This window comes from Cucurbita maxima, unplaced genomic scaffold, assembly GCF_002738345.1.
Source record: "Cucurbita maxima cultivar Rimu unplaced genomic scaffold, Cmax_1.0 Cma_Scf00006, whole genome shotgun sequence".
NCBI classification, from domain to species: domain Eukaryota; kingdom Viridiplantae; phylum Streptophyta; class Magnoliopsida; order Cucurbitales; family Cucurbitaceae; genus Cucurbita; species Cucurbita maxima.
This window is the reverse complement of record NW_019272022.1, coordinates 5,847,495-5,871,882: the sequence shown is the minus strand read 5'-3', so window position 1 is coordinate 5,871,882 and position 24,388 is coordinate 5,847,495. Positions and strand designations below refer to the sequence as shown.

Sequence of the window (24,388 nt, the reverse complement as noted above, 5' to 3'; positions counted from 1 at the left end):
GGAATTACTGAATAAGGTGAGGTCGAGGATCAGAAATGGAAGGGGTGGGTGCCTTGTGTGTTGCCTTAATCTACTATAAGTGGATTTTCAGCTTAGCTTTTCGGGCCCATTAGAGTCATTTTTTTATTAAGACAACTTTGCGTGAGAACTTCTATGATGACCCAAAACCTGTTTACTAGGGAGGTCTTCACACCCTTGCGTAAGGAGTGCTTCGTTCTCATAATCCACCCTCCTTAGCTGGTACACCGCTCGGTGTCTGATGCTGGCACACCACTCGATGGCTATGACAACATTTTTAATGACCCAAACCACTACTAACAGATCTAGTCCCAAGGTTTTAAACGCCTCAAATAGGGTCTCTTGTATAAATAATGTTTTGTTCCTCTCTTTTACGAGATCTCACAACTTCAAATTCTCCGAAACTGTCTAAGGTAAGCTGTACAAGTGTATCTGTGGTGTTTTGTGTTTGTGTGTTGGGACTGCTGGTCGGTTGCATTTTAACAGTCGCCGTGTACGGCGGAGTGGCCCAAAATCCCACCATCTGTCCCCTCTGAAACTCAAATAATCAGACACAAAATACAGGGAAAGAAATAAAAAAGAATAACCTTGGTTTTGATTTGAAGTTTGGAAGCAGATAGGTTGGGTTTAGTTTCCAATTCCAGGTAATCAAAGCATTATCCATCCAGGCATCTCTCTCCACAGTCCCTCCACCCTTCCTAAGCAACATGAATCAGCACATTCCATTTTCTATCACAGAACTCTGTCGGCTGATTTTTATTAAATAATCCCAAACTCTGTCCAATCCTTTGAAATGGCTTCAAGTTCAAGCCATAAATAACACCAGACCAGACCAGACCACTATTTGCTTTGCTTCTTCTTCTTCTTCTTCTTCCTTCCTTTGAAAAAGTCGTTAATTTTTGCCGCCCCAATAACTTTCTCCGCCATTCCCTCTCAACTCACCTTCTTGCTCTCAAAAGAGTCTTCCTTTTGTCGATTCGACGTAAAGTTCTGAGGTTTTGAAAAATGGCCGGATTCTCTCCTGTTGCTGCAGCTGCCGTGTCCGTCGTAGTTCTTGCATTGTTGCTGACCGGTTTGCACTTTTGGAGGCGGCGGCGGCTTCTTATTCAATCACAATCTGTTGAGACCTTACAGAGTGTGGAAAACTCATTACAGCAATCTGGTTCTGGGACTGTTAAGCTTCATCACCAATCTGAATCAGACGCCAAAAGGCGACCCAGTAATTTTTACCCTTCTGGGGTTTCGCAAAAACGTTTGTTCAGTTGGAACGACAACCCTTCGCTTGTCAACGACGCCGTCGAAAATGGATGGACCCAATTCGCTTTTACCGTCTCCATTTCGTCTTCTCCATCTTCAAGATCCCGATTATTGGGTTTATTTGCGGCCGGCGAGACCGAGAAGGAGATCCCCGCGGCGGAGATTAGCTGGGAAGTGAGTCAAGGATCGGCCGATTTTATGCAGAAGATAAGGCTTAATTCCGGGTTTAAGAAGGCGATTAACAACACCGTGTATCCTTCTTCCCCTCCTTCCTCTGTTATCAGAACTGCTCTGCCATTACCCGGCCCTCCCCTGGCTTCTTTCCCCCAAGAAGCGTATTTTGAGATCACGATTTTGAATATTTCTGGCGAGGAAATTGAACGCATTGGAACTGCAAAAGAGGGCAAGAGGATTAAATTGATACCCGAAAATTATAACTCGAAAACGAGTTCAGAGTCTCTGACTTATTTTACATCTAATAACAGAGTTAGCAACGTCGAGGAATCGAAGCTCAATGCGAAAGACATGGAAGATGAAGCAGAAGAAGATGCAATGTTATCCATTGGGCTCACTTCCGGCGAATCCACCGCTTCTAAATTCCCCGGCAGCTATCCCGGTAGCATCGGATTCAACTCCAATGGCTCAGTCTATCTCGATGGTAAAATCCCAAGAAAACACTCTTTTTTTTTCCCCTTTCCTTTCGGACACTCTGCTTTAGTGTTCAGCAATTAAAATGTAAAATAACATAATAATATATCCTAAAGAATCCGATCCATTTGTTTAATACCAACCATCCCACTCCAAAATGAATGGTTTTTTCGTTGTCATCCATTTCTCGGGAAAGCTGTGCTTGATAGAACTACCGAATCAGAACTGTTCTGTTCTGTTATGGGTTTCTAATTCTGTGATTGGTTTCATTCAGGAATCAAATTAGTGTTTGAATCTGAGAAAGCAGACTGGGGAAGGGCGGAGAAGGTGATCGGATGTGGGTTTGATCCAAAACAGAAGAAGGTGTTCTTCACGGTGGATTCAGAGGTGGTGCACGTGATCCATTGCAAGTCGGAGGAATTCGGAAGCCCAATGTGTCCGAGTCTGGCGGGCAACGCCGACGTTACAGTGTTGGTAAATTTGGGGCAAAGCGTGTTCAAGTACGTAGCAGCTCAAAGAACTCCAAATCCTTGCTTTGTAAGTCCGCTTGTGAATGTGGGCGGTGGTTGCCGTGGCAATGGGTACGAAGATAGCAGAGAGCTATTCTCGATGGGAATGATCGATTCCCAGTGGTTTAATCGGGCCTCTCCAAAACCCACCAATAACCTTGTTGTTGATCATCGCGAGGACGACGAGTTGTCCGATGAAATTGAACTTTTTGAAATTGTCGTCGAAGATGAACAAGTAAAAAGATTTCCCCGTTTTTAGTGGGTTTTTTTTCTTTTGAATTCCTCGCAGCCTATTTGGAGATGGTGTTTGTTAATATGAGCAAGCTGAGATTGAATTAAAGAAAACGAATCGACGTGTGTTGCCTTATTTCTTCATTCTTTTAATTCCGTGGTTTCAAATACAATGCATATGCTCATAATTAGGAACTTCTCGTGAGATTGAGTGGCCTTCAAATATACCAGAGATGTCTACGGCTACCCGAAGGTAGCCTTATTTTTTGTAGAGGAATTTAAAAACAATATCTTTTATTTATCCACACGCATCTTGAAATAATAATGTAACAAAATTTGCATTCAATACGTTACAGAAATGTATTTAATATCATTTTTCTTTACATTTAATGATGTAAAATAACAAGAGTTAGAGTAGGCCCAGCCCGGTAGGTACCGGCCCATCATCTGTATCACTGGGCTACAACAACTTATGGCCCGTAACTAAAGTATTACAAGAGTTAGAGTAGGCCCATGTTGGTAAGTACCGGCCCATCATCTGTATCACTGGGCTACAATCATCAACTCAATTGGAAGGAATCCAAAGCAGGGTGTGATAACAAAAGCCACAAGTGAGGATGGAGGTAAAATTTAGGCACCAAAATAGGTCAAAATAGAGATGAGAGTGTACCCAGTTCTCAAAGTGACAAAGCCCGCAACACTCGAAACTTGAACAAAAGTGATGATGCTGGAACACTTACATGTGAGTATTAGCACATGTCCTGTCCCAAATCCAAACCCCCAAAATTACCTTAAAACCTCCAATCCTCCAATTGATTGCAGTTTATAACAAAGACAAGACATGATGCACAAGAGAAAAGCAAATACTAGAGTCCCTACTGCTCTCTCTGTTGGGGCCAGGCTTCCTTATAAATCTTAATCATCATAAATCTAATCAAAATCCCATTTCCAATCATACCTTATCCCATGAAAATGTGTAATAAAGATGTTCTTAAGTGCATGCCGCTATCTTCAAGCTCCTCCTTTTCCTTGCGGTTTTAATTCATGAGGATCGTCATGGTAAGCGTTGAATTATGAGACCTCATAATCTCTTCTCCACAACTTATTCTTTTAGTTCATACAATCATGTAATTAAAAGATGAGTGCCTTTTATTTCATTTCATATTGTATTGTATTACTTTTTCATTTTCTATTTATATAACTATTCGGTGAAATCATGTGTAGGTCTCGCCTCAAAATGTATTTACTATGAGTGGTGCGACTAATCGACAATTCTTCATACTCAAAGTTATATATGCTATCTAAGTTGTCGGGTTGTTTTTCTCGCTTGTAGCATGTAGCATTGCTTTCAAACTCTCGAAAAATTTTGTGCTCCAATTTTCTAAAACGGGACCAGAGACTTGAGCATAGTTACCCGACGGTAGACGACGCACCTTCCATACAAAATTAAAAAGAGTATGTAAGAATAATGGTGGAATGTAAAGGAGGCGAGAGCATGTGATGCAAAATGCTTTACACGTTCAGAATAAAAGGCATCAAAAAAGAGGTTTTTGAAGGAATGTGAATAAAGAAAGCAAAAATTGACATCCCGCCACCCTTGTCATGTGGCTAATGAGGCAAACACTTAATAGTACTATGTAATGAATTTTATAAGATAAAGAATGAAGTGGGTAAGATTAGTTCATAGATCAACATTATCATTATTATTATTATTAATTAAATCAATGAATACTTTCCTTCCTCAATCTGCTGGGCTTGATTAAACCAGATACCTTTAAGAACATTCAAAGCGCAGCTCTCAAGGATTTGATGTCTGAAAACTGATAGCTCAACTTACAGTCCACATCTTGGAGGCCTTTTGGTGCCATTGGGGGAGTGAATAAGATGCTCATCAGCGCGTACAATGATAAGGCAAAAGCAAAGGGAAACTAGCGATGGATGGGGATAGCCCATCTTTTGTTTGTTCAAAATGCTTAGCGACTCAACAAATTGCCCCCAACTGGCAACCACCATTAACATTTCTACGTCACAAGATGCATTGGCATTGTTATTTAGTCTCTACCGATCCGCAGCTAAGGCTGCGTCTTGTCACTGGGACAGCGCACAGTTGCCACGCTCATGCTCACTCTCACTTGCGCCACCCTCTTCTGTATTTTAAATCTATGGAATGTTTGGGGTCTAATTGGACATGAATGGGCATGTGGGGATGGACCATTCATTGATGTTATCTTGGTCTAATATCCTCTTGATAATGGATCAAATGTGATTGTGCATGTGACTCATTAATTTTAAATATAACATTTAAAATTGAATTAACAAAATTTGTGGAAGATTATTGAGAGGAGCAGTTTCACAATCTCTCTCTTAATCCGTGACCCTATGAGAATAAAATAGATGTCGATATAAATAGGCATTATTCTTCTATTTTATGTATTCAATAATATAAGTGGTCAACTCTATTCTATTCATTTTTTACCTTTTCTACTAAAATAATTAAAATGCTAAAGTTTAAAAAGGAAATAATGAGATAATACTTTAATTATTAGGTAAGATATCAAATTCTTTGTAATCTCTACTCACATTGTCCCTTGAATAAAAATGTTGAATGAGGGGGTAAAATAGTAATTACGAGGGGACGGACGTAAGATGGTTGGAGTCGTCGGTGAAGCCCGGAGCAAGAAGGCGATACGCTTCGGAATAGGAAACTAAAGGGAAAAAAAGAAAAGAAAGTGTGATAGAGGTAGGGGCCCACAAGAGTCTGACCGGGAAAGGTGGGGTCCAGCTGGTTATTAACAATCAAACGCCATGTGAGTGTGGGACACCACCAGCTGGCTCTGTCTCATTTTAGTGGGCCCGCTTTCTTTTTGGTTCTTCCATCCATTGGCCTTTCCTGCCTTCCCGTTACCAGCACCACCACCTCCTCCTCCTCCTCCTCCTCCGCCGCCGCCGCGTCCCCATCAGTTAGGCGCCACCCGTCCACCATTTTCTGCTAACTTTTTCTTTCCAGTTTTCACAGCTCTACGAAGCCACCAATCTCGAGCCCACATACCATAAACTAATCCCACACAATTACAGAGCTTCCTCTCTGCGGCATTTCATCATTATCCTTCACGGAAATTACCAATAACCCCCATTGGACTCCAATCACGTGGTTCGTTTGCCGTTCCCATCTCCGTTTACGATACGCGCCGGTATGGAATGTATCATAATACGGATACGTGGTATTCAAGGAACCGAACCCTCTTTCTACTGAGTGTACGCGTATTATGGTGTAAAATCAAGCAAAGCGGGGCCCAGCGGCCCGGTGAGGAGGAGGAGGAGGAGGGGGAGAAGGGCAGTTCGGTGAAGACAAAAGGAAAATGACAGTGGTTGTTGTCCTAGCAGTTGCTCTGTACAGTTATAATCCACATCCCTTCTAATTCCTCAACTACCCCTTCTCTCTTCTTAGCTTCCCCTTCCCCTTCCCCTTTAAACTATTTCACTTTCTTTCTTTCTTCTTCTTCTTTTTTGTTTTTTTCCTGACATTGTCTGAAGCTCCGGATTTTGTTTTAGCTTCTTTTGGGCTCTTCTGGTTGTTGGATCACTTTCTGATTCTACCCCTTCTCCCCAAATTTTCACACAATGCATATGGGTTTCCAAAAAAAATGAAAAAAAATATGATCTTTCACTCTTGACTTTGACATACATAATCTTGGCTGTCTGCATCTTCTTCTTCTTCTTCTTCTTCTTCCTCTGTTTGAATATTTCTTTCCCAACATTGTTCTTCTTGTACTTTCCCTCTGTCTGCTTCTTATGGAAGCTGGGGAGGATTGTTGCGTGAAGGTCGCCGTCAACATCCGCCCGCTAATCGGCGATGAGCGCCTTCTGGGGTGTAAGGATTGTGTCACCGTCATCTCCGGGAAGCCTCAGGTACTTTTCGTTCTATCGCAATGTGGATGTGGGTACCTCAAATCTCTGGATTTGATTGTGGGGAGAGGCGGGGAACGGGATTCTGGACATGTTCTTATCAATGGCTACTTTCATCCGGGAGATTTGTTTCTTTCCGTACTTTGGAGTTTTTTAATTTCCAGGTTCCTAGAGATCTAGATCTAATTATGCATGCGGTAATAAGCTGCATGGTTCTTGAGGTTTGTGTATTTTTGTCGATTGAGCCTCCTGTTAGAGTTCACCGGTGATTTCTACTTTGGCAGCTTCCGATTGTAATTGGGGGGGTTTAAGGGAGTGATTGAGAGTATTTTTTGAATTTCAGGATTCTTATGAACAATTATTATGTCAATATGTATGTGTTTGGGTGTGTTTTTGGTTCCATCTACTGTAAGATGATTCTCATGTGAATGGAGCTTCAAACTGGTTCTTTGGCTTGGTAAACAGTTTTTGCAACTTGTTGGATAGAATTGTGAATGCCGCCCCTAAGCTTAATGAGTTATAGCAAATAGTTATAATTCGAATGGCATGGAAGAGTGCATGTATATGAGATCCATCATCGGTTGGAGAGGAGAACGAAACATTTCTTATAAGGGTGTGAAAACCTCTCCCAGTGGGCGCGTTAAAACCTTAAGTGAAAGTCCAAAGAGGACAATATCTACTAGCGGTGGGCTTGGGCTGTTACGAAGTATTGGTTTTAAATCTTGCTAGCTTGTTGTGCTTGGCAATTATGTCTGAGCACTTGAGCTTTGCAGCATCTTTCTTTGGTTAGTCTACTGCCACAAGATCCTGGCAACCACTTATGAAAGCACTTGTACGTGTGTTTGATTTTGTTTAATTAGTGGGATTACATGTTATTTTGACTATGGGGCAGGTACAAATTGGATCCCATTCATTTACATTTGATCATGTCTACGGAAGTACGGGTTCACCCCCATCCTCGTTGTTTGAAGAATGTGTATCTCCGCTTGTAGATGGTCTATTCCAAGGCTATAATGCTACTGTTCTAGCCTATGGCCAGGTATAGAAACTTCAGAGCACTGCTATTCATATGAAGTCTCGTGTCATAGAGTTTCTCCCCTTGGTTGATATCTTTTATTTATGCAGACAGGATCAGGGAAAACGTATACCATGGGTACAGGTATTAAGGATGGTTGTCAAACAGGAATCGTCCCTCAAGTCATGAATGTCTTGTTCAACAAGATTGAAACTTTAAAGAATCAAATGGAATTTCAGTTACATGTTTCCTTTATTGAGGTTGTTGTCATTATCCTTTCCTTGATCACCTTTAAAGAATCAAAGCTCTTACTAGTTTGTTTATTTTATGGAAAAGATTCTCAAGGAAGAAGTACGAGACCTGCTTGATTCAACTTCTTTTACCAAAGTGGAGGGTGCAAATGCAGGGAAAGTAACTCTGCCTGGGAAACCACCCATACAAATTCGTGAATCATCAAATGGTGTCATCACTCTAGCTGGATCTACAGAAGTTAGTGTTAGCACACCCAAAGAAATGGCTTCTTGTCTGGAGCAAGGATCATTGAGTAGGGCGACGGGAAGTACCAATATGAATAATCAGTCGAGGTAAAACTCCCAAATGTAGATTCAAAGTTATTTCTCTCAACAATTCAATATCTAGGAAAGAGTCTAATAGGGTTCTTGAAGTTTCAGCTAGCCACCAAGAAAATTTCGGGAAAATTTGATATAGGGTCTTTTCAGTCTTCAGTTCATCATGTTCTTGTTAGAAATCACGGGCCTCCACAATAGTATGTTATTGTCCACTTTGAGCATATGCATGTTTCCCTTCATTAGTGAATGTGGGACTTGAGTAGAATCACCTAGTTCAGAGATGCTGACTCTGTTGTGGAATGTTATGATCTCTCTTCAGTCGCTCGCATGCCATCTTCACCATCACATTAGAGCAAATGCGTAAACTAAATCCAGCATTTCCCGGTGAAAGCAATAATGACAATATGAGTGAAGAGTATTTGTGTGCAAAGTTGCACTTGGTAGATCTAGCTGGGTCTGAACGAGCCAAGAGAACAGGTTCTGATGGTTTACGTTTCAGGGAAGGTAGGTGGAAGGACTTATCGTTCATTGGCGTTCTTTCATGCACGTATTCATTCATTCACTCATCAACTTTTATTTTTTCATAACAGGAGTTTATATAAACAAGGGTCTTCTTGCACTTGGAAATGTTATCAGTGCTCTTGGCGATGAGAAGAAGCGCAGAGAAGGAGTCCATGTTCCATATAGAGACAGTAAATTGACTCGACTCTTACAGGTTCGGTTTTGATGCAGATAGTCGAACATAAATTACTTGATGAAAGAATCACATTGAAAGATGTATCCAAGAAACTTGTCTTTTATGCCCCATTTTGTCTAATAAAATTTTTCCATTTTGCAGGACTCTCTTGGTGGTAATAGCAAAACTGCTATGATAGGTAAACTTGTAATCTCTGATATAGTCTGATGCAACCAATTCTGCTTCAGGGTGTACTTTCCACCCCACCCAAGTCTTCCCTCCATTGAAAGCTGAATTATTAGGGCTTTTGTTGGTCAATATTTGAAATGAATGCATTTTATTATAGTCTGGAATCTTTGTGTAATAGCCCAAACCCACCCCTACTAGATATTGTCCGCTTTCGCCTTTTACGTATCACCATGAACCTTACGGTTTTAAAACGTGTCTATTAGGGAGAGGTTTCCATACCCTCATAAGAAAATCCTTCGTTCCCCTCTCCAACCCATGTGGGATCTTACAATCCACCTCCTTGGGAGCTAGCATCCTCGCTGACAAACCGCCTGATGTCTCTCTCTAATACCATTTGTAGCAACTCAAGTCCATCGCTGGCCTATATTGTCCTCTTTGGGCTTTCTTTTCAAGGGTTTCTCCTCAAGGTTTTAAAACGCATCTACTAGGAAGAAGTTTCCACACCCTTATAAGTAATGCTTCATTCCCCTCTCCAACCGATGTGGGACCTCAGATTAAAAGAAGGCTGTGATGCTAACTTCCTTACAATGGATTTTTTCTCTATAGTTGCAGAGTCTGAAAGTTGCATGCTCTTGGCTATTGTTGTTAGTTAAAGTTATTAATAGCAAGTTCTTCCTTTAATAAAATTGTTTTACTATCTTTAGCCTGCATCAGCCCCGCTGATATTAATGCTGAGGAAACCCTCAACACTTTGAAATATGCAAATCGAGCTCGCAATATCCAAAATAAGCCAGTTGTAAGTATATGGAAACTCCTTATATGTCTTTTGGGTTGATGAATACTATATTCTTTCTCTAACGAATATCTGGGTGTATATTTCTCTTCTTTATTGCTGACCAGGTCAACAGGGATCCCATGTCCAATGAAATGCTAAAAATGCGACAACAACTAGAATACCTGCAGGCAGAACTTTTTGCTCGTGGAGGGTCGTCATCTGATGAAACTCAGGTACATGATTATGAAACACTTTATATTTGCATGTTTCATTTATAATATACCAATATAATGTAATTTGTGAAACATTATAATAGGTTCTTAAGGAAAGGATTGCCTGGCTTGAAGCTGCCAATCAAGATCTCTGTCGTCAGCTTCACGAATACCGTAGTCGATGTAGCATTGTGGAGCCATGTGAAACGGATGCTCGAGTTTGTGTCCAAGTACGTGCACCGTCATCCATTTCAATTGCTTCCACAAATATGTATAATGTATGCTGGCTATGTTTGATCTCAGCAAGTTTGTTGTATCTTCCAGGGTGGCATGAATTGCTCTGTCAAAAGTGATAGAATTATAAATTGCTCGGTCAAAAGTGATGGGCTCAAAAGGGACTTGCAAAGTTTAGAATCACCAGATTTTCAAATGAGTGAAACAATGTCAGGTATGGCCTTATCTAACTTAGACATCCTAAGCTTGTTTTTCTGACATTAACTTTACCAGTAATATGTCCATTTCTTTTCCATGTTTTGTTTGGATAGCTTTTACTAATTAAGGTTCCAAGTTGGCAGGGGACTCGAGTGAAATTGATGAAGAGGTGGCAAAAGAATGGGAGCATACACTTCTACAAAGTAGCATGGACAAAGAATTACATGAACTAAATAAACGTTTAGAGCAAAAAGAGGTAAATTTAGAAACATGACAACAAGAGCTAATTTAAACCGCCAAGAGCTTGGGAAGATGGTTTAGTTCTTATATTTTAGAACATGGAGATCTGCTTTTGTTTACAGTGATTTTGTCAATGACTTTGTAGTCGGAAATGAAGCTTTTTGGAGGATTTGATACAGCAGCTCTGAAGCAGCATTTTGGGAAGAAAATCGTGGAACTGGAAGAAGAGAAAAGAGCTGTGCAGGTTAGCCTCTACTTCAGTAGAATCTATACTATTTTTGTGGCGAAATTTTGTTCATTCTTTTCACTCCTGCAGCAAGAGAGGGATAGCTTGTTAGCTGAAGTTGAAAACCTGTCTGCTTGTTCCGATGGTCAGACACAGAAATTATATGACATACATTCCCCAAAACTCAGAACACTTGAGGCTCAGGTGACTAAATTTCTCCCTTTTCAGAACGCCCTTGTTTTTGTATGAGAAGGGAATTCCTGGAATTAAGTTGTATTCATACTTTTTTTAATTGTTTTATTTATAGATTCTGGAACTCAAGAAGAAACAGGAAAACCAGGTTCAGCTACTAAGGCAAAAGCAAAAAAGTGATGAAGCAGCCAAAAAATTGCAGGACGAGATTCAATTCATAAAGGCTCAGAAGGTAAGTTCATTATGTCTTGTTTATATTCGCTTCTGTACTCTTCTCTCCATTTTCTGAGACTTGTAGCTTGAAGGTTCAATTACAACAAAGGATGAAACAAGAGGCGGAACAATTTCGACAATGGAAAGCGTCTCGTGAGAAAGAGCTCCTCCAGGTAATTCAACCACCAGAAGATAAAAATCGCATTACTATTGAGTCGACTAACTATGATTCTTTGTATCTGTTATTTACTACTTTTGTTGACAACTTTGCAAAATAGCTAAAAAAGGAGGGCAGGAGAAATGAATATGAAAGGCACAAATTGCAAGCTCTAAATCAACGGCAGAAAATGGTCGGTACTTCATTGTTACTTGGTTCCTTATTCATCATCTATTTGTCCTATACCTACAACTCTGGCCAAGTACGTTTATCCTAATGGTAAAATTGTAGGATATCGTGCTAAATAGTTTATGCTACAGTAGTAGGGTTGGATTGACATTGTTCTTCCTCTGCTGTAGCAAGGCTCAAATGCTTTGGATGCTTAGTTATTAGAGATTTTTGTGATATCCTACATTGGTTGGAGAGGAGAACGAAGCATTCCTTACAAGGGTGTGGAAACCTCTCCCTAGTAGACGCGTTTTAAAACCTTGAGGGGAAGCCTAGAAGGGAAAGTCCAAAGAGGACATATCTCTTAGTGGTGAGTTTGAGCTGTTACAAATGGTATTAGAGCCAAACATCGGGCAGTGTATCAACGAGGACGCTGGGCCCCCAAGGGGGTGGATTGTGAGATCCCACATTGGTTGGAGAGGAGAATAAAACATTTCTTTTAAAACCTTGAGGGGTAGCCCAAAAGGTCAATATCTGAATTCTAAAGATATTTGTTACTTTTAATGGATAGCAATTAGGTCTGTATACAAAATTTTGGCCCCCTTTTGGATTGGGTAAAAAAATTGCCATCCATCATCAATATGCACTTATTTGTTTCAGGTTCTTCAAAGAAAAACAGAGGAGGCTGCAATGGCCACCAAGAGGCTGAAAGAACTACTGGAAGCTCGTAAATCCAACGGTCGAGAAAATTCAGGTATTTTCTTATTTAGAGTATATTAAGGTTTTCCTAACTTGACAATGCCTTGTTCATAAGGAGAACCTATTTCCTGCTTATAGTAATTAAGTGATTTAAAATCCAATTCCTTGTTGATTTTTTCAGGTATTACAAATGGAAATGGAATGAATGGGCAGGTATTTTCTGATCTGTTTCATTGCCTTCCTCCCTATAATGTCAGCTCCATCCCATTTCTAATGGAAAATTCTCTTTCTATAGATCCATGAGAAACCTCTACAACGCTGGCTTGACCATGAATTGGAAGTAATGGTGAACGTGCATGAAGTTCGTTTTGAATATGAAAAACAAAGCCAAGTGTATGTGTTACACTAGACCTTAGGTTGTATTATGAATAAAATAAAATTCCAATTTATATTTTGATTAATTTGCAATGCAGGCGAGCTGCACTTGCGGAAGAGTTATCCATGCTGAGGCAAGTGGAAGAGTTTGCTTCAAAGGGCCTCAGCCCTCCAAGAGGGAAGAACGGTTTGGCTAGGTAAGAATTATTTCCAAACGAAAGAATTCAGCTTCTACATAAAGAAACGGATTGTATCTAACTTGTGTCTTGCAAAATCAGAGTGTCCTCTATGTCGCCAACCGCAAGAATGGCCAGAGTAACGTCGCTTGAGAACATGATAGGCATATCCTCAAATTCCCTTGTGGCCATGGCTTCACAACTTTCAGAGGCAGAGGAACGAGAGCGTGCCTTCACCAACCGCGGACGATGGAACCAATTGCGCTCCATGGGAGATGCTAAGAATTTACTTCAATACATGTTCAATTCTCTGGCAGATGCACGGTATTTATTCAAATCCATTAATCCAAATTGGTGTAACCGCCCAAGCCTATCGCTAATAGATATTGTCCTCTTTGGTTGGGCTTTCTCTTCTAGGCTTCCCTGCAAGGTTTTAAAACACGTTTGTTAGGAAGAGGTTTCCACACCCTTATAAGAAATGTTTTGTTCCCGTCTCCAACTGATGTGACATTTCACAATCCACCCCCCTTGAGGGTTGATATCATTCGTAACAACCCAAGCCTACTGCTGATCTTGTTCTCTTTGGGCTTTCCTTTTCGGGCTTCCCTTCAAGTCCAGAAGGGAAAACCCAAAGAGGACAATATCTGTTAGCGGTGCCCGAATAGTCTAAGAAATAGATTTGAAAAGATCTTCACAACTGATGCAAGAAACCTTAACGAGCTTGTTATGTACAGGTGCCAATTATGGGAAAAGGAACTTGAAAGTAGGGAAATGAAGGAGCAACTGAAAGAACTTGTGGGACTGCTGCGGCAGAGTGAGACACGGAGAAAGGAAGTAGAAAAGGAGCTGAAAGTGAGAGAGAAGGCTGCTGCAATTGCATTGGCTTCATCTGCACCGGTGAGTTTATGATTATTAGGTTACGCTTTTCCAACTCTTCATCCATACATACTGAAGTTTTTACGTTGCTCCAACACTTATTGACGATTATGCTTCTTTTCAGGTCCATCGTGAGCATGAGAGCAGACCACTTTCATTAAAACACTTTGCTGATGAATTGAGTGGTCCCTTGTCCCCAATGTCAGTACCAGCCCCGAAGCAACTCAAGTATACAGCAGGAATTGCCAATGGCTGCGTTAGAGATTCTACAGCATTCCCAGATCAGACACGAAAGGTTACACCATTTTCCCCGTTCATTTACTGCCATAGAAGCTGACCTCTCATTTTTCTAAGAGCGGTACTATTAGTGCAGATGGTACCAATTGGAAACTTATCAATGAAGAAGTTAGCAACTGTAGGACAAGCTGGGAAGCTTTGGAGATGGAAGAGAAGCCATCATCAATGGCTGTTAAAGTTTAAATGGAAATGGCAGAAACCATGGAGACTTGCAGAATTGATCAGGCATAGTGATGAAACAATAATGAGATCAAGGTCTCGACCACATGCTCTTCTTGCTGGGAGGTGATATTTGGTGGTTTCGGGTTTATTATCCCCCAATTATCATTGACTTTGAACTATGATTCCACCTCATGTCACAGGAACAAATTGCAATAACTGCAGGTACTCTCTTCTTGATCTTCTGATTCATTCATTTGTATCTACTTGAACCTGACATGATCTTTCTCCAATGAAAACAGCTGAAGTCAGGCAGGCTTATATGATCTCTGCATATTTCTTCAATGGAAAACCATTTTGGTAGATATGTGATTTTGGATTCTTTTATGTTGTGGTTATCACATTTGAAGCATCTTGTAAAGCTTGTATGGATGCTACAAAATGGGGTCACCCAACGACTAGCTAGCATGGCTGCAAGTGTGGGAACGGGGCGAGCATGTATACAATGGATAGAGAGATCGCTCAAGAAAGCTTTGTATATCTTGTCAATAACAAGAAAGGGAATGCAGGAATGTGTACTGAAGTTTTTTTTCTCTTTAGTCCTTTGGTTTATCTTCGCTTTGAGTACAATATTGATTTGTTGAAAGAAACTATTAGGTTGGAGGAGAGAAAAAAAGAAGAAAACAGAACTCTTACTAATATGTTTTGTCTTTCTGTGTGATACTAATCTTATTACTTGAGAGGACTCAAGCTTTGTAAATGTGTCTGTATCTAAGCAAAAGAAGAAACTTTGAATCAAACTTTATGAATTGTACACAAAGTTCGTTATCTTTGTTTTTAGAATCTCACTCTTCAAAGCTCGGGCCGAAGAGCGGAAGCAAAAGGCCGCCAAGAGAGGTGACTTAAGTCCTCCCCAGAGCGATGAAGGCAATTGAGAATGGCAAAAGCCGTGTTTATAAAGCCTTCCTTCCTCATCCGGACTATTCCACAGCATAAAACTTCAATCAATAGGTCATTTCAGTCGGTTTGTATCATCTAACAATGCCCATAGATTCTCATCCGTTTCTTGGTTGCCAATCCAACCAGCCAATAAGTATTTATCAATATGATACTTGAAAAGGGCTATACAAAATTAGTCCAATGGTCTTGAGAATCAGACGCGGGATTTGATGCATAAGCCACTTGGAAATTGGGTGCAAATAGGTATGAAAATGAAGAAGCCACTCTGATGGGGCTACATCACGGTACAAAGCAAGGCTGCCTTTTAAAAACTTTGAATGAACCACACTGATACTGATTACGCTTTCTTTGAGAATTAAACAATAAGAACATGGCAAGTACTGATAACCAGTCGATGTTATCTGGAAATCCAGGTAGGCCTTAAAATACGATTGGAAAAGGAAAAGGAAAAGGAAAAGGAGTTATCTCAATACAATCATTTTCTGCCCAGAAATGGGGCTGGTCACTGTTTGTACCTTTTTTGTTCTCCCTTTCGCTTGAACAGAAGAAGATGTTGCAAGCTACTCAAAGGAGGACCTGCCTACAACAATTGGCGGTTTGCCAACATAAAAGCAGCTGTGGCATGTACAAATACAAGTTTGAGCATTGATATCCGAATACAACTTAGATCTGAGCACACCAATATGCATAGTGCTCATCTTTGCGATGGTTACTAACAAGACCGCCACATTGCAAACAAATAAAACTGCTCCCATCTGAGAATGCATCCATAACAACTTGCATCCTACCAGTTTCTGCCAGTATAGAATTACCGTGAGCATCGACAACCGATGAGCTAGACATGTTACATTCTCCAGGTTCAGGGTTCAGAGGCTGAGCTTCAGCTATAGCACACTCTGCAAATATAGAAGCTAGTTGATCAACATCTGCAGTCTCCCGCAATCGAGTTCTGTACAGCTCACCAGCACGGTGCAACGATTGAAAGACTGCTGCATCCCCACCTTGGGTTCTCATTGCCATTACAACCTGTCCAAACATGAAAAACAATGTGCTGGAAACTATTAACAAAATTTATTGATCTCATTCTGATTCTCTAATAGATCGGGCTCATATGCTCCATCTATGATTTAGCCATGTTGATTGAGGTATCTGAGTGACTACTACAACGGCATGCATGTGTATTATCCTTTCCTCTAAGGGCTATAAAATATCATAGGTTTATCAGTATCTGCCTCACTCAGCATGGAGTAGATAGCTATGGGGACAGGAAGTTCTACAACATTTCAGGAAAAATTTGTGTGTATGTACCTTAGTTTTTTTTATTTCTGAAGAAGTTTCAGTACGACATGAAATCCAACATCAAGTATATAGATTGACACAATCTGTTCCTGATGAGAGATTAATGTTCCAATTTTTACGACATTCCAACACGCAAAAATATCAATGACAAAGCATCTAAGAGAAGGAGGTGGTAGTATTTCAAATCCTCTTAAGATTGGCAGAGGGCTTAGGAGCTTTCTCTGAAGTGAAAGCAGATTATGGTAGGCTAAAGGATTCTAGAGATCTTATAAGGAACAAAGTAGCTTTCGTAGCAACCCCTTCAAGGCATTTAACCAAGATGTTTAGGTCAATAATTTGCTGGTTGTGGTCGACTACTCTGAGCGCCCAGGATTGGAATGAAATGCCATGTTCAGGGATGGAATCCAAGCAAGCTATGCTTAACACTGAGCATAAAAGACTATGGAATGCGATGGTTTGTTATAGGCTTGCCTGAAAGAAAGCTCTATTGGCGAATTTTCAATCCCATTTGTCAGCCAGAACTCAACCGAAGTAATTTAATTCAAAGAAACTCAACTGTTGATAGTTCAAAGATAAACCAGAAGCTAAATATAAATAAGCGAACGCAGAAAGGCCTTGAAAGAACGAGAATAGACCAAGGAAGAATTCGAGAGAGAGAGAACTTTTTCTTTTTTGTCGAACGTACCGCTTGGAGGGCTTGAGAAGGCTTTCGTTGATTGATGAATTGACGAGCTAATGTGAGTAATTCGCGGACAGAATCGCCGGCGACGGCTCCATTCGCCGAAAATTCAGCCTCCATCAAGTCCGACTGTTTACAGTCCATGGGATCATCGGGAAATTTTCCTTGAGATCTTGCTTTATACATGAGAAATCCAAGGCAGATTCTTTTTTCCCTTTTTCTTTCTTTTTTCGTGGGAAAATTGCAATTTCCACAATCATCTTTGTGACTCTTCAATTTTTCAATTTTTCAATTTTTACCCTAAAATTTTGATGAATTCATCCAATTATATTGAAGGTTTTGTTTTATTAATACTCAAAAACTTTAAAAAATAAGAAATGGTTAAATTTTGTTTCAATAATTTATAATTCTCATAATTTTTTTTTTTTTAAAATACGATAAGTGAAAAGAACTTTGTGGATAGGTATTTGATAATTGATACCCAACCTGAAGCGCATTGATCCATATTCCCAACACAGCGGGTAACAACAGGGGTTGGGCTGAAGGCGCGCGGCCACCGCCCATGCTGAAACTTCTCGTCTTATGGCTGTCGCCTCCTCATCGGAAGAGAGTCGCAGCTTCCACTAATTGGTGAATGGTGAGTGATTCGCCTCTTTGCCCTCCGGTAATATATTCTTTTTTCGTAACAGGGATCGCTTAAACATCTGCATAATTAAATTAATCTAGAACACGAATGTCAAATTTCCGACAGATTATTCTTGAATTAGAAAACAATAATGTAATGGCTTGCAAATTGTTTATACGTTTCTTTTTCCTTAGGTGTGAGTGTATGGGCGTTCTACTGAGAGTTTTCTTGGGATTACAATTGCGATGCAGAAAATTGAAAGCACAGACAATGCGATTCCGAGATGCGCCTCGGAATTTATCAAAATTTAGGGAAAATGTGGCTGATATTTGGGAATGGAAGTAATTGGGGGATTAATAGAGGTAAACATGCAGGGCATTAGAGTATAAGTCCACATGCGAGGGCAAACCCTGGGAAATGCTAAGAATTTTGCACATTCAACTATTGGTCTCTGGAAAGGCAGATCTGGAATGCAATTGTTTCTAATATTTAATACTCCTCTCCCTATCAAAATCCGACACAGAGGCCCTACAACAGTGAAATAGTTGTCCGACAAAGATAGATTTATGAGATTTCGAAGCGCGCAAACCATTTCCGGCACCATACCATACAGTAGATTTCCAGCGAAATTCAATTGCTCCACTTTCTTTAGGCAAGCCAAGGAGAAGGGTAATGGTCCTGTTAAACGGTTGTTGCCGGCATCAAATACAACTGCTTCGTCAAGTGATCCCAATTCATAAGGCAAACACCCTGATAAGGAGTTGTTTACCAGCAGAACCTCAGTTAGAGTTGACAAAGCTTCCACAATACCGACTGGAATTGAACCGCTTAACTTGTTGTTGGCTAAGGTGAGATAGAGAATATGGGTGCTGGAAAGACTGTCTGGGAGATTTTGCATGAGATTGTTGTTGTTGATCAGGAGAAAATCAAGGTCCTGCACGAAGAGTCGAGGTGGGACTGACCCAGTGAAGAAATTGAACCGAAGGTCCAAGAAGGTTAGGCTGTTCAAACCAACAACAGCAGTAGGAAATGGACCAGATAATCTGTTGTTGCTCACGTCCAGCTCGTATAGATAAGGGAGCTTGGCAATGTTCGTGGAGATGGTGCCTGCAAATTTGTTGGAATTGGCATGAAACACAGCAATGTCAGGGAGCTGATCGAGGAAGCCTTCGAGGGATGGTGCACTGAGTTGGAAGCCATTGAAGTCTATGGATGCAACAGCCGTGGCCGACTTGTTGTCTGGTGGGTTGTCACAGTAAAAACCTTTGTAGTTGCATATATCCGATCCAACCCATGTTTTAGTGATTCCTTGAGGATCCGAGGAGATAATTGACTTGAATTTTTGAATCACAGGGTACACCACTGAAAGCCTCAGGTCTTCAAATATCAAAACCTCTGCTTCAACAGGCAAAAGAGATGATCGCTGAGCAGTTATTGGTTGCTTACAGTGAGGCCACCCCCGATCACATTCTTTTCCCGAATTTCTGTCACTACCCACTTTGAAGTATTGCGTTTTGTTGCCAGTAACATTGACTATGGCGTGGACAACGAAAGAAGAGAGCAGGTTGCCGAACAGAAACAGCAAAACACTGGGAGGTATTTTACTCATATTTATCTGCCCAATAAATTGTTTTCTTTGTAGCTCATTCAGGATTTTATAAGAGGTGACCAGATCAGACCAAGATTCATAAACCAGCTTGTTATATATATAGAGTGTTGGCAAAAAGAAGAGGGGATGCTGTAAACGCTTTGGGATCAAGCAGGTATGGCTCTGTAAATTAGTAGGTGGATTTTTGTGTCAAGTTGATAAAGCATAAAACGATAAACCAAAAAATTACAGTACAAAAGTGGAAATCAATGATCCAAACTTTTCAAGAATTGGGTCCAGTACTTCGGGTCCCAACACTGAAAACAGAAACCAAATGGCAATGATAAAAAAAAAAAACTATAATGAAGAAAAACCACCCTCGCATAAGTTGCTCGTCAGATTGGAGATATGGTTCATTAGTATATGACAACTTCATCTAACCTTTTCATATATTGATCCGCCACTTCAGTACTATAAAGTGTCAATATTTTAATTTGCATTTGAACTTTGATTTTAAGATCATACATTATTCTGTGAGTTTTAAAGAGCTGCAGTCTTGTATTGAAGGATCGGATAGGTCTTATGAAAGTCAACTATTTTTCTCTATTTTAGAGTCACCTTTTTGCCCATTGGATTCCATTATCTTAAGATGATAATGATTGCGTTACTGCATACAGCTGTGTAGCTGCCTTAGTGAAACAAAAGCTCAATGTCTCGATACACGTTATAAACGGTCCCTTTTCTCTTCTTTTTGAAAAGGTACAGACATGAGTGACAGATTTGAATCTCTAAGAAGACTTAATTTCGTCATTTGACTGTGATTGGCAAGTCGATCACCATAATTATGGCAAGATTGGAACCAATCTACTAAAAACTAGACTTCCCAATAATTAAACAGAATTCATAAAGATGATATTAGTGATGGGTCGAAGCCCACAGGGAATCAAATGGATAATTCGTTCGACCCACACATAGGAAAAATTGAAACTTTGATGAACCCAAGTGAAGTGAAATTCAGGAAGGAAAAAGACCTAGGGTCGCGGTACAATCTAAAATTCCCGTGGATCGAAACGTTTGCTAATTTTTTGAAGCAAAAGAAAGTTAGCATACAAGAATAAAAATTGGGTGGAAATGGGAATAAAGGTGGGGTTTTTTGTCTGCTGTTTGTTTATACATATAAAATACATCCACCATCTAATCCAATATGCTATAAAACAATAAAATCCCTCAAGGAATAATATTAATATCGGAGAGCATAAGAAAGAAAGCCTGAAGAAAACAGAAGCCCCACTGAGTAGCGTAGCATCCCCCCACTGTCCCATGCCTTTCCTCTCCCCCACTCGTCACATCCTTCAAATTTCCAAAATCCAACCCATTCACGAAAAGGGGCATCCCTAATTTTCTGTTGACAGACAGCGCAACGCACCCACCACCACTAGTCTCTTCTTGGAGACGTTGCTCAAGCCGCAGCGTTGACTATTGGTCCCTATGATTTTAAACTGTGGTTTTCCCAAACTATATATATATATATATATATATATTTATATAATATTGATGGAGAATTGTAGGCGTTTTGACTATTATGATGACTCTAGAAGAAGCGGTGCAGGTGTTTGGGCGGATAGGGCGTGATTGTGATCGTTCTCGTAAGTAACAATCAGCATTGTTGGATCGTCTAAGGCACGTTCTACGTGCTTCCGTGCTGGACAGCCTCTCAGACTGCTACACTTGTAATATCCCCTGTTTCATTTTACAAAAAAATCATCATTTTCAGTCAGTCAGTCGGTCCTCATACACTACACTACACTCTTTTCTCCTGTATATTATTATTATTATGCTTGCAAGACCAAACAACGGACTGGACGACACAGGTCAACCACTCCCCCTTCTGTTCTGCCCCCACCCACTTATTCATTCAACGACTTCACTTCACCACACACAAACCAAAACTGTGAAAACAAAGATAATGATCCAAAGCAAGAATCACACACCTTGGGTGAGGAGACCCTTTAATTGGTTTTTGGCCGTACTTTCTCCATGAGTAATCGTCCGGTGGGATGTCCGCAAGTTTTGAACTAACCGCTGGAACTCTGATCACTCTTTTCATTCTGTTTTTCCTGATAAGACATGCAAACACTCTCAGTTCAATAACGAATCTAATATATTCCAAACCCACTTTCGAAAAGTTTATGGAGATTTTATATAATCTGTTGTTAAGACCTACCTCTTCTTGGAACAGTGACATCGACCTGAAGACGAACCACACTTCCTGGCGGAATCGTCCATGGAATTGCATTTTCTCTTTAGTGAGGAGGAGGAAAGAGGGGGCTTTCCGGCGGAAGAGACCTGGGACATGTTGGTGAACTGGAAACCAGATGACAGAGATGGGTTTAAGCTTTCGGTGTCTCCGGTTAAGGATGAAATATAAGAATTTGCAGCGGAAATCGACGGCGAGGCTGCGAAATTGATTGCGGAAGTTGAGTCTTTTCTGTTTACAGACCCATTTTTTAGTCCCCCCGATGAGTTATTCTGCTGGGGTTGGAAAGTATTTGGCGGATTAGAAGGCTGATGGAAGTTGTTGTTGGGCAGACCAGGCAAACGCACAACAGAGTAAGGCGTGGGGCAATAAACCTTGAAAGCAGAAACTGATTCTTGTTTCTTTAGTTGAGGGACTGAAATCGGAGACGACGAACTCGGATCTTGATGTTGCGGCTTGACCTTGGGCGGAGAGGAAGCAGTAGAATCAACCGGAGCCCTTCTGAAACGAGCATGGCCGGTTCGGTTCCGGTCGAGTAAAGAAATGACCTTTTTGAATTTGTTGACGACGGAATCGGCGACGGCTTCGTATCCAGCAGCAGCATCGAGAGCAGTGGAAGTGGAAGAATCGTGTTGAGAGTGATGTCGATTAGGAGTATGAGACACCAAGGTGAGGAAAGTATGAACGCTCTGAATCCCAGCAGAAGCGGCTTCTTGAACAGCAGAAACAGCAGCATTTTCTTCCATACTGGGCGTGAAATTAGCAGCAGCATCCCCAAAACCCACCATAAACTCCACAGCCATATTGTTCTTGAGAAGCAGCATATGAAAAACAGAAGGGGCGCAGAAGGAGGAGAGTATTATATTGAGAAAGAAGAAAATGGTGACGAGGAAAAGCAGAAGGGTGGGAAAAGATAAAAGAAATTGGGGGAAGGGGAAGAAAAGGATTCGAGTCAAACTGATGGCCTCTCTATGCAAGGCATCGGGCAACTGAGCTGTCGATTCTGGTCCATCTGCCGTCAAACCCTGAAGCCAATGAGAGGACGCCACGTATGTGGAAACTGTCAGTACATTGACCCTCCTGCGTAGGAAAGGCCCAATTACAGGGTGAATCGGTTGGAGAGGAGAGGGGTTTTAAACGAGTGGTGGGATTAGATAAGGTCAAAAGGTTGAGAGTAGCCGTTAGATTGAGGACTGGGTAAAATCGGGAATGGAGAGAGAGAGAGAGAGAGAGAGAGAGAGAGAGAGGACAATATATTATTAGTTGGAGACAGTGGGATAGAGTTGACCTTTCCCAGCTTTTAATACAAAAGTCATTGAGTGAGTAGGTGGGGATCTTTTTTTTTACCGGATACCGGAACTCTCCACCAACAACTCACCTTGGATTCCCTTCTTTCCTCAACAAATTAATTCATTCATTCATTTTCAAATTTCAATCCTTCGGTTTGGTTTGGTTTGGTTTTTGATTGGGCTTTGCCTTTTCGGGCCCACATTATAGGAGAGACCCACAAAGTCCTGGAATGAGAAATCTTGTATCCCTTTCCTATAGTTGAACGAACCCTAAACCAAAAGTTGAGATAGATGGTGTGTTGGAGTTGAGGCAGATGAACAGAAGGGGGCTTCATTCATTTGGTGCAGATATCAAGAGAAATAAGTGGGTGCCAATGGCATAGGGAGGGGGGTCGTCATCGTGTGGCTCAGAAGGCATCCAATTCCTATAATCAACGCCATTTTGAAAGGTATGGCTGAAAAGAAAGAACACCCAAGTTTGGCAAAGTTGGTTCAAATTTTAGTGACCAATTCCTCCAATTTTCCAACCTCCAACAAATGTGAATTTTTTTGACGAAAACGTGTTCAGTTGGGATCTAAAACTTTAAAGAAATTTCAAGATTCCATTAATATTATTAAGTCAAGTTTCAATTTTCATTACAGAATCCCAAATTCGAAGCCACTTTGTTGACTTTCTTTTTGTGTTTTAAATACCCAACTTCCTATTCAACTCCTCCATTCCCCACCCCCCACCTTTTAGCCTTTGCTTTTTTCATAAATGATTTTAATTACATGAATTGATTAGCCTTTCCAACTCATTTGTTGAATGCTAACCAACCCTCAATTTTTTAATTCCCAAACTATCTAACAAACTTGTTCAACAAAACATTAAAGATCAAATCTATAATTCAAAATTTAGAGCATAAATTATGTTATGATTTATACTTTTGGTATTTTTCATCAGAAAAATCATGAATATTTGTTGGTGCATGTAACTTTTGTTTGTGTTTGATGATTGGAAACAAGAAAACAAATTCATTATTTTCATCCTTCCCATCATTCAGAAAGATAAATGAAGTAGGGATAGGGAAGGCAGTTTTCAATGTAGTGATGAGAGGGAAATGTTTTGAAAATTATTTAGGTAATACTATCCGCACCCCAATGTTTTGTTCTCCTCTCTAACCTATATAACATATCACAATCCACCTCTTTAGTGGCACACCACTCGGCGTCTAGCTCTAATACTAACTCTAACAGCTTAGCAGATGTTGTCTACTTTAGCTCAATTTATATCTTTGTTAGCCTTATTATTTTAAAACACATATGTTATAAAATGTTTTCTTACTCTTATAAGCAATACTTCGTTCCCCTTCTCAACCAATTTGAGATCTCTCAATTTATCCCCTTGGGGTCAGCGTCATTGTTGGGCACACTACCAAATGCTTGGTTTTGATACCAATTATAATGGCCCGAGGCTATCGCTAGTAAACATTGTTC

General features: G+C 40.5%; 5 protein-coding genes across 7 annotated transcripts; 2 read left to right on the top strand and 3 right to left on the bottom strand.

Moving 5' to 3' along the window:
• Positions 1-549: 549 nt before the first annotated feature.
• Positions 550-2,799, top strand: LOC111481128. Its single transcript, XM_023126478.1, has 2 exons — positions 550-1,933; positions 2,198-2,799. The coding sequence occupies exons 1-2, from the start codon at positions 1,024-1,026 to the stop codon at positions 2,689-2,691; spliced, it is 1,404 nt and encodes a 467-aa protein (XP_022982246.1). The 5' UTR covers positions 550-1,023; the 3' UTR covers positions 2,692-2,799.
• Positions 2,800-5,579: 2,780 nt separating this feature from the next.
• On the top strand, positions 5,580-15,026 carry LOC111481097 (kinesin-like protein KIN-4A). Of its 2 annotated transcripts, none has more exons than XM_023126429.1 (26): positions 5,580-6,572; positions 7,462-7,608; positions 7,695-7,844; positions 7,921-8,168; positions 8,473-8,657; positions 8,744-8,868; positions 8,992-9,028; positions 9,723-9,814; positions 9,919-10,026; positions 10,110-10,235; positions 10,330-10,453; positions 10,581-10,693; positions 10,823-10,921; positions 10,994-11,107; positions 11,211-11,327; positions 11,401-11,481; positions 11,587-11,658; positions 12,294-12,387; positions 12,514-12,545; positions 12,628-12,725; positions 12,806-12,904; positions 12,986-13,207; positions 13,618-13,780; positions 13,884-14,054; positions 14,133-14,440; positions 14,518-15,026. In XM_023126429.1, exons 1-25 carry the CDS (start codon positions 6,456-6,458, stop codon positions 14,343-14,345), a joined length of 3,147 nt encoding a protein of 1,048 aa, XP_022982197.1. In that variant the 5' UTR covers positions 5,580-6,455; the 3' UTR covers positions 14,346-14,440; positions 14,518-15,026. The 2 variants fall into 2 exon arrangements, with proteins under 2 accessions (XP_022982197.1, XP_022982198.1); XM_023126430.1 differs by having other exon boundaries at positions 14,515-15,026.
• A 480-nt stretch (positions 15,027-15,506) lies between these two features.
• LOC111481167 lies at positions 15,507-17,469 on the bottom strand. Of its 2 annotated transcripts, XM_023126524.1 has the most exons (3): positions 17,160-17,469; positions 15,791-16,201; positions 15,507-15,725 (listed from the first exon to the last, which is right to left on the bottom strand). In XM_023126524.1, exons 1-2 carry the CDS (start codon positions 17,337-17,339, stop codon positions 15,839-15,841), a joined length of 543 nt encoding a protein of 180 aa, XP_022982292.1. In that variant the 5' UTR covers positions 17,340-17,469; the 3' UTR covers positions 15,507-15,725; positions 15,791-15,838. The 2 variants fall into 2 exon arrangements, with proteins under 2 accessions (XP_022982292.1, XP_022982291.1); XM_023126523.1 differs by having other exon boundaries at positions 15,507-16,201.
• Positions 17,470-17,927: 458 nt separating this feature from the next.
• LOC111481135 (uncharacterized protein At4g06744-like) lies at positions 17,928-19,409 on the bottom strand. The gene has a single exon (XM_023126485.1). The coding sequence runs from the start codon at positions 19,385-19,387 to the stop codon at positions 18,086-18,088; it is 1,302 nt and encodes a 433-aa protein (XP_022982253.1). The 5' UTR covers positions 19,388-19,409; the 3' UTR covers positions 17,928-18,085.
• Positions 19,410-20,427: 1,018 nt separating this feature from the next.
• On the bottom strand, positions 20,428-22,699 carry LOC111481142 (probable WRKY transcription factor 7). The gene is made up of 3 exons (XM_023126493.1): positions 21,591-22,699; positions 21,358-21,483; positions 20,428-21,106 (listed from the first exon to the last, which is right to left on the bottom strand). Exons 1-3 carry the CDS (start codon positions 22,445-22,447, stop codon positions 20,947-20,949), a joined length of 1,143 nt encoding a protein of 380 aa, XP_022982261.1. The 5' UTR covers positions 22,448-22,699; the 3' UTR covers positions 20,428-20,946.
• Positions 22,700-24,388: the final 1,689 nt, after the last annotated feature.

Excerpts from the sequence above, each read along its gene's own strand:
- LOC111481167 (XM_023126523.1), bottom strand. The coding sequence starts at position 17,339 with ATGTATAAAGCAAGATCTCAAGGAAAATTTCCCGATGATCCCATGGAC. Across the intron at positions 16,202-17,159 it reads CTTCTCAAGCCCTCCAAGCG|GTTGTAATGGCAATGAGAAC; the intron begins GTACGTTCGACA and ends ATGTTTGGACAG.
- LOC111481142 (XM_023126493.1), bottom strand. The coding sequence starts at position 22,447 with ATGCTGCTTCTCAAGAACAATATGGCTGTGGAGTTTATGGTGGGTTTT. Across the intron at positions 21,484-21,590 it reads TGTCACTGTTCCAAGAAGAG|GAAAAACAGAATGAAAAGAG; the intron begins GTAGGTCTTAAC and ends ATGTCTTATCAG. Across the intron at positions 21,107-21,357 it reads AAAGGGTCTCCTCACCCAAG|GGGATATTACAAGTGTAGCA; the intron begins GTGTGTGATTCT and ends AAAATGAAACAG.
- LOC111481128 (XM_023126478.1), top strand. The coding sequence starts at position 1,024 with ATGGCCGGATTCTCTCCTGTTGCTGCAGCTGCCGTGTCCGTCGTAGTT. Across the intron at positions 1,934-2,197 it reads TGGCTCAGTCTATCTCGATG|GAATCAAATTAGTGTTTGAA; the intron begins GTAAAATCCCAA and ends GGTTTCATTCAG.
- LOC111481135 (XM_023126485.1), bottom strand. The coding sequence starts at position 19,387 with ATGAGTAAAATACCTCCCAGTGTTTTGCTGTTTCTGTTCGGCAACCTG.
- LOC111481097 (XM_023126429.1), top strand. The coding sequence starts at position 6,456 with ATGGAAGCTGGGGAGGATTGTTGCGTGAAGGTCGCCGTCAACATCCGC. Across the intron at positions 10,922-10,993 it reads AAGAGAAAAGAGCTGTGCAG|CAAGAGAGGGATAGCTTGTT; the intron begins GTTAGCCTCTAC and ends TCACTCCTGCAG. Across the intron at positions 12,905-12,985 it reads GGGAAGAACGGTTTGGCTAG|AGTGTCCTCTATGTCGCCAA; the intron begins GTAAGAATTATT and ends TTGCAAAATCAG.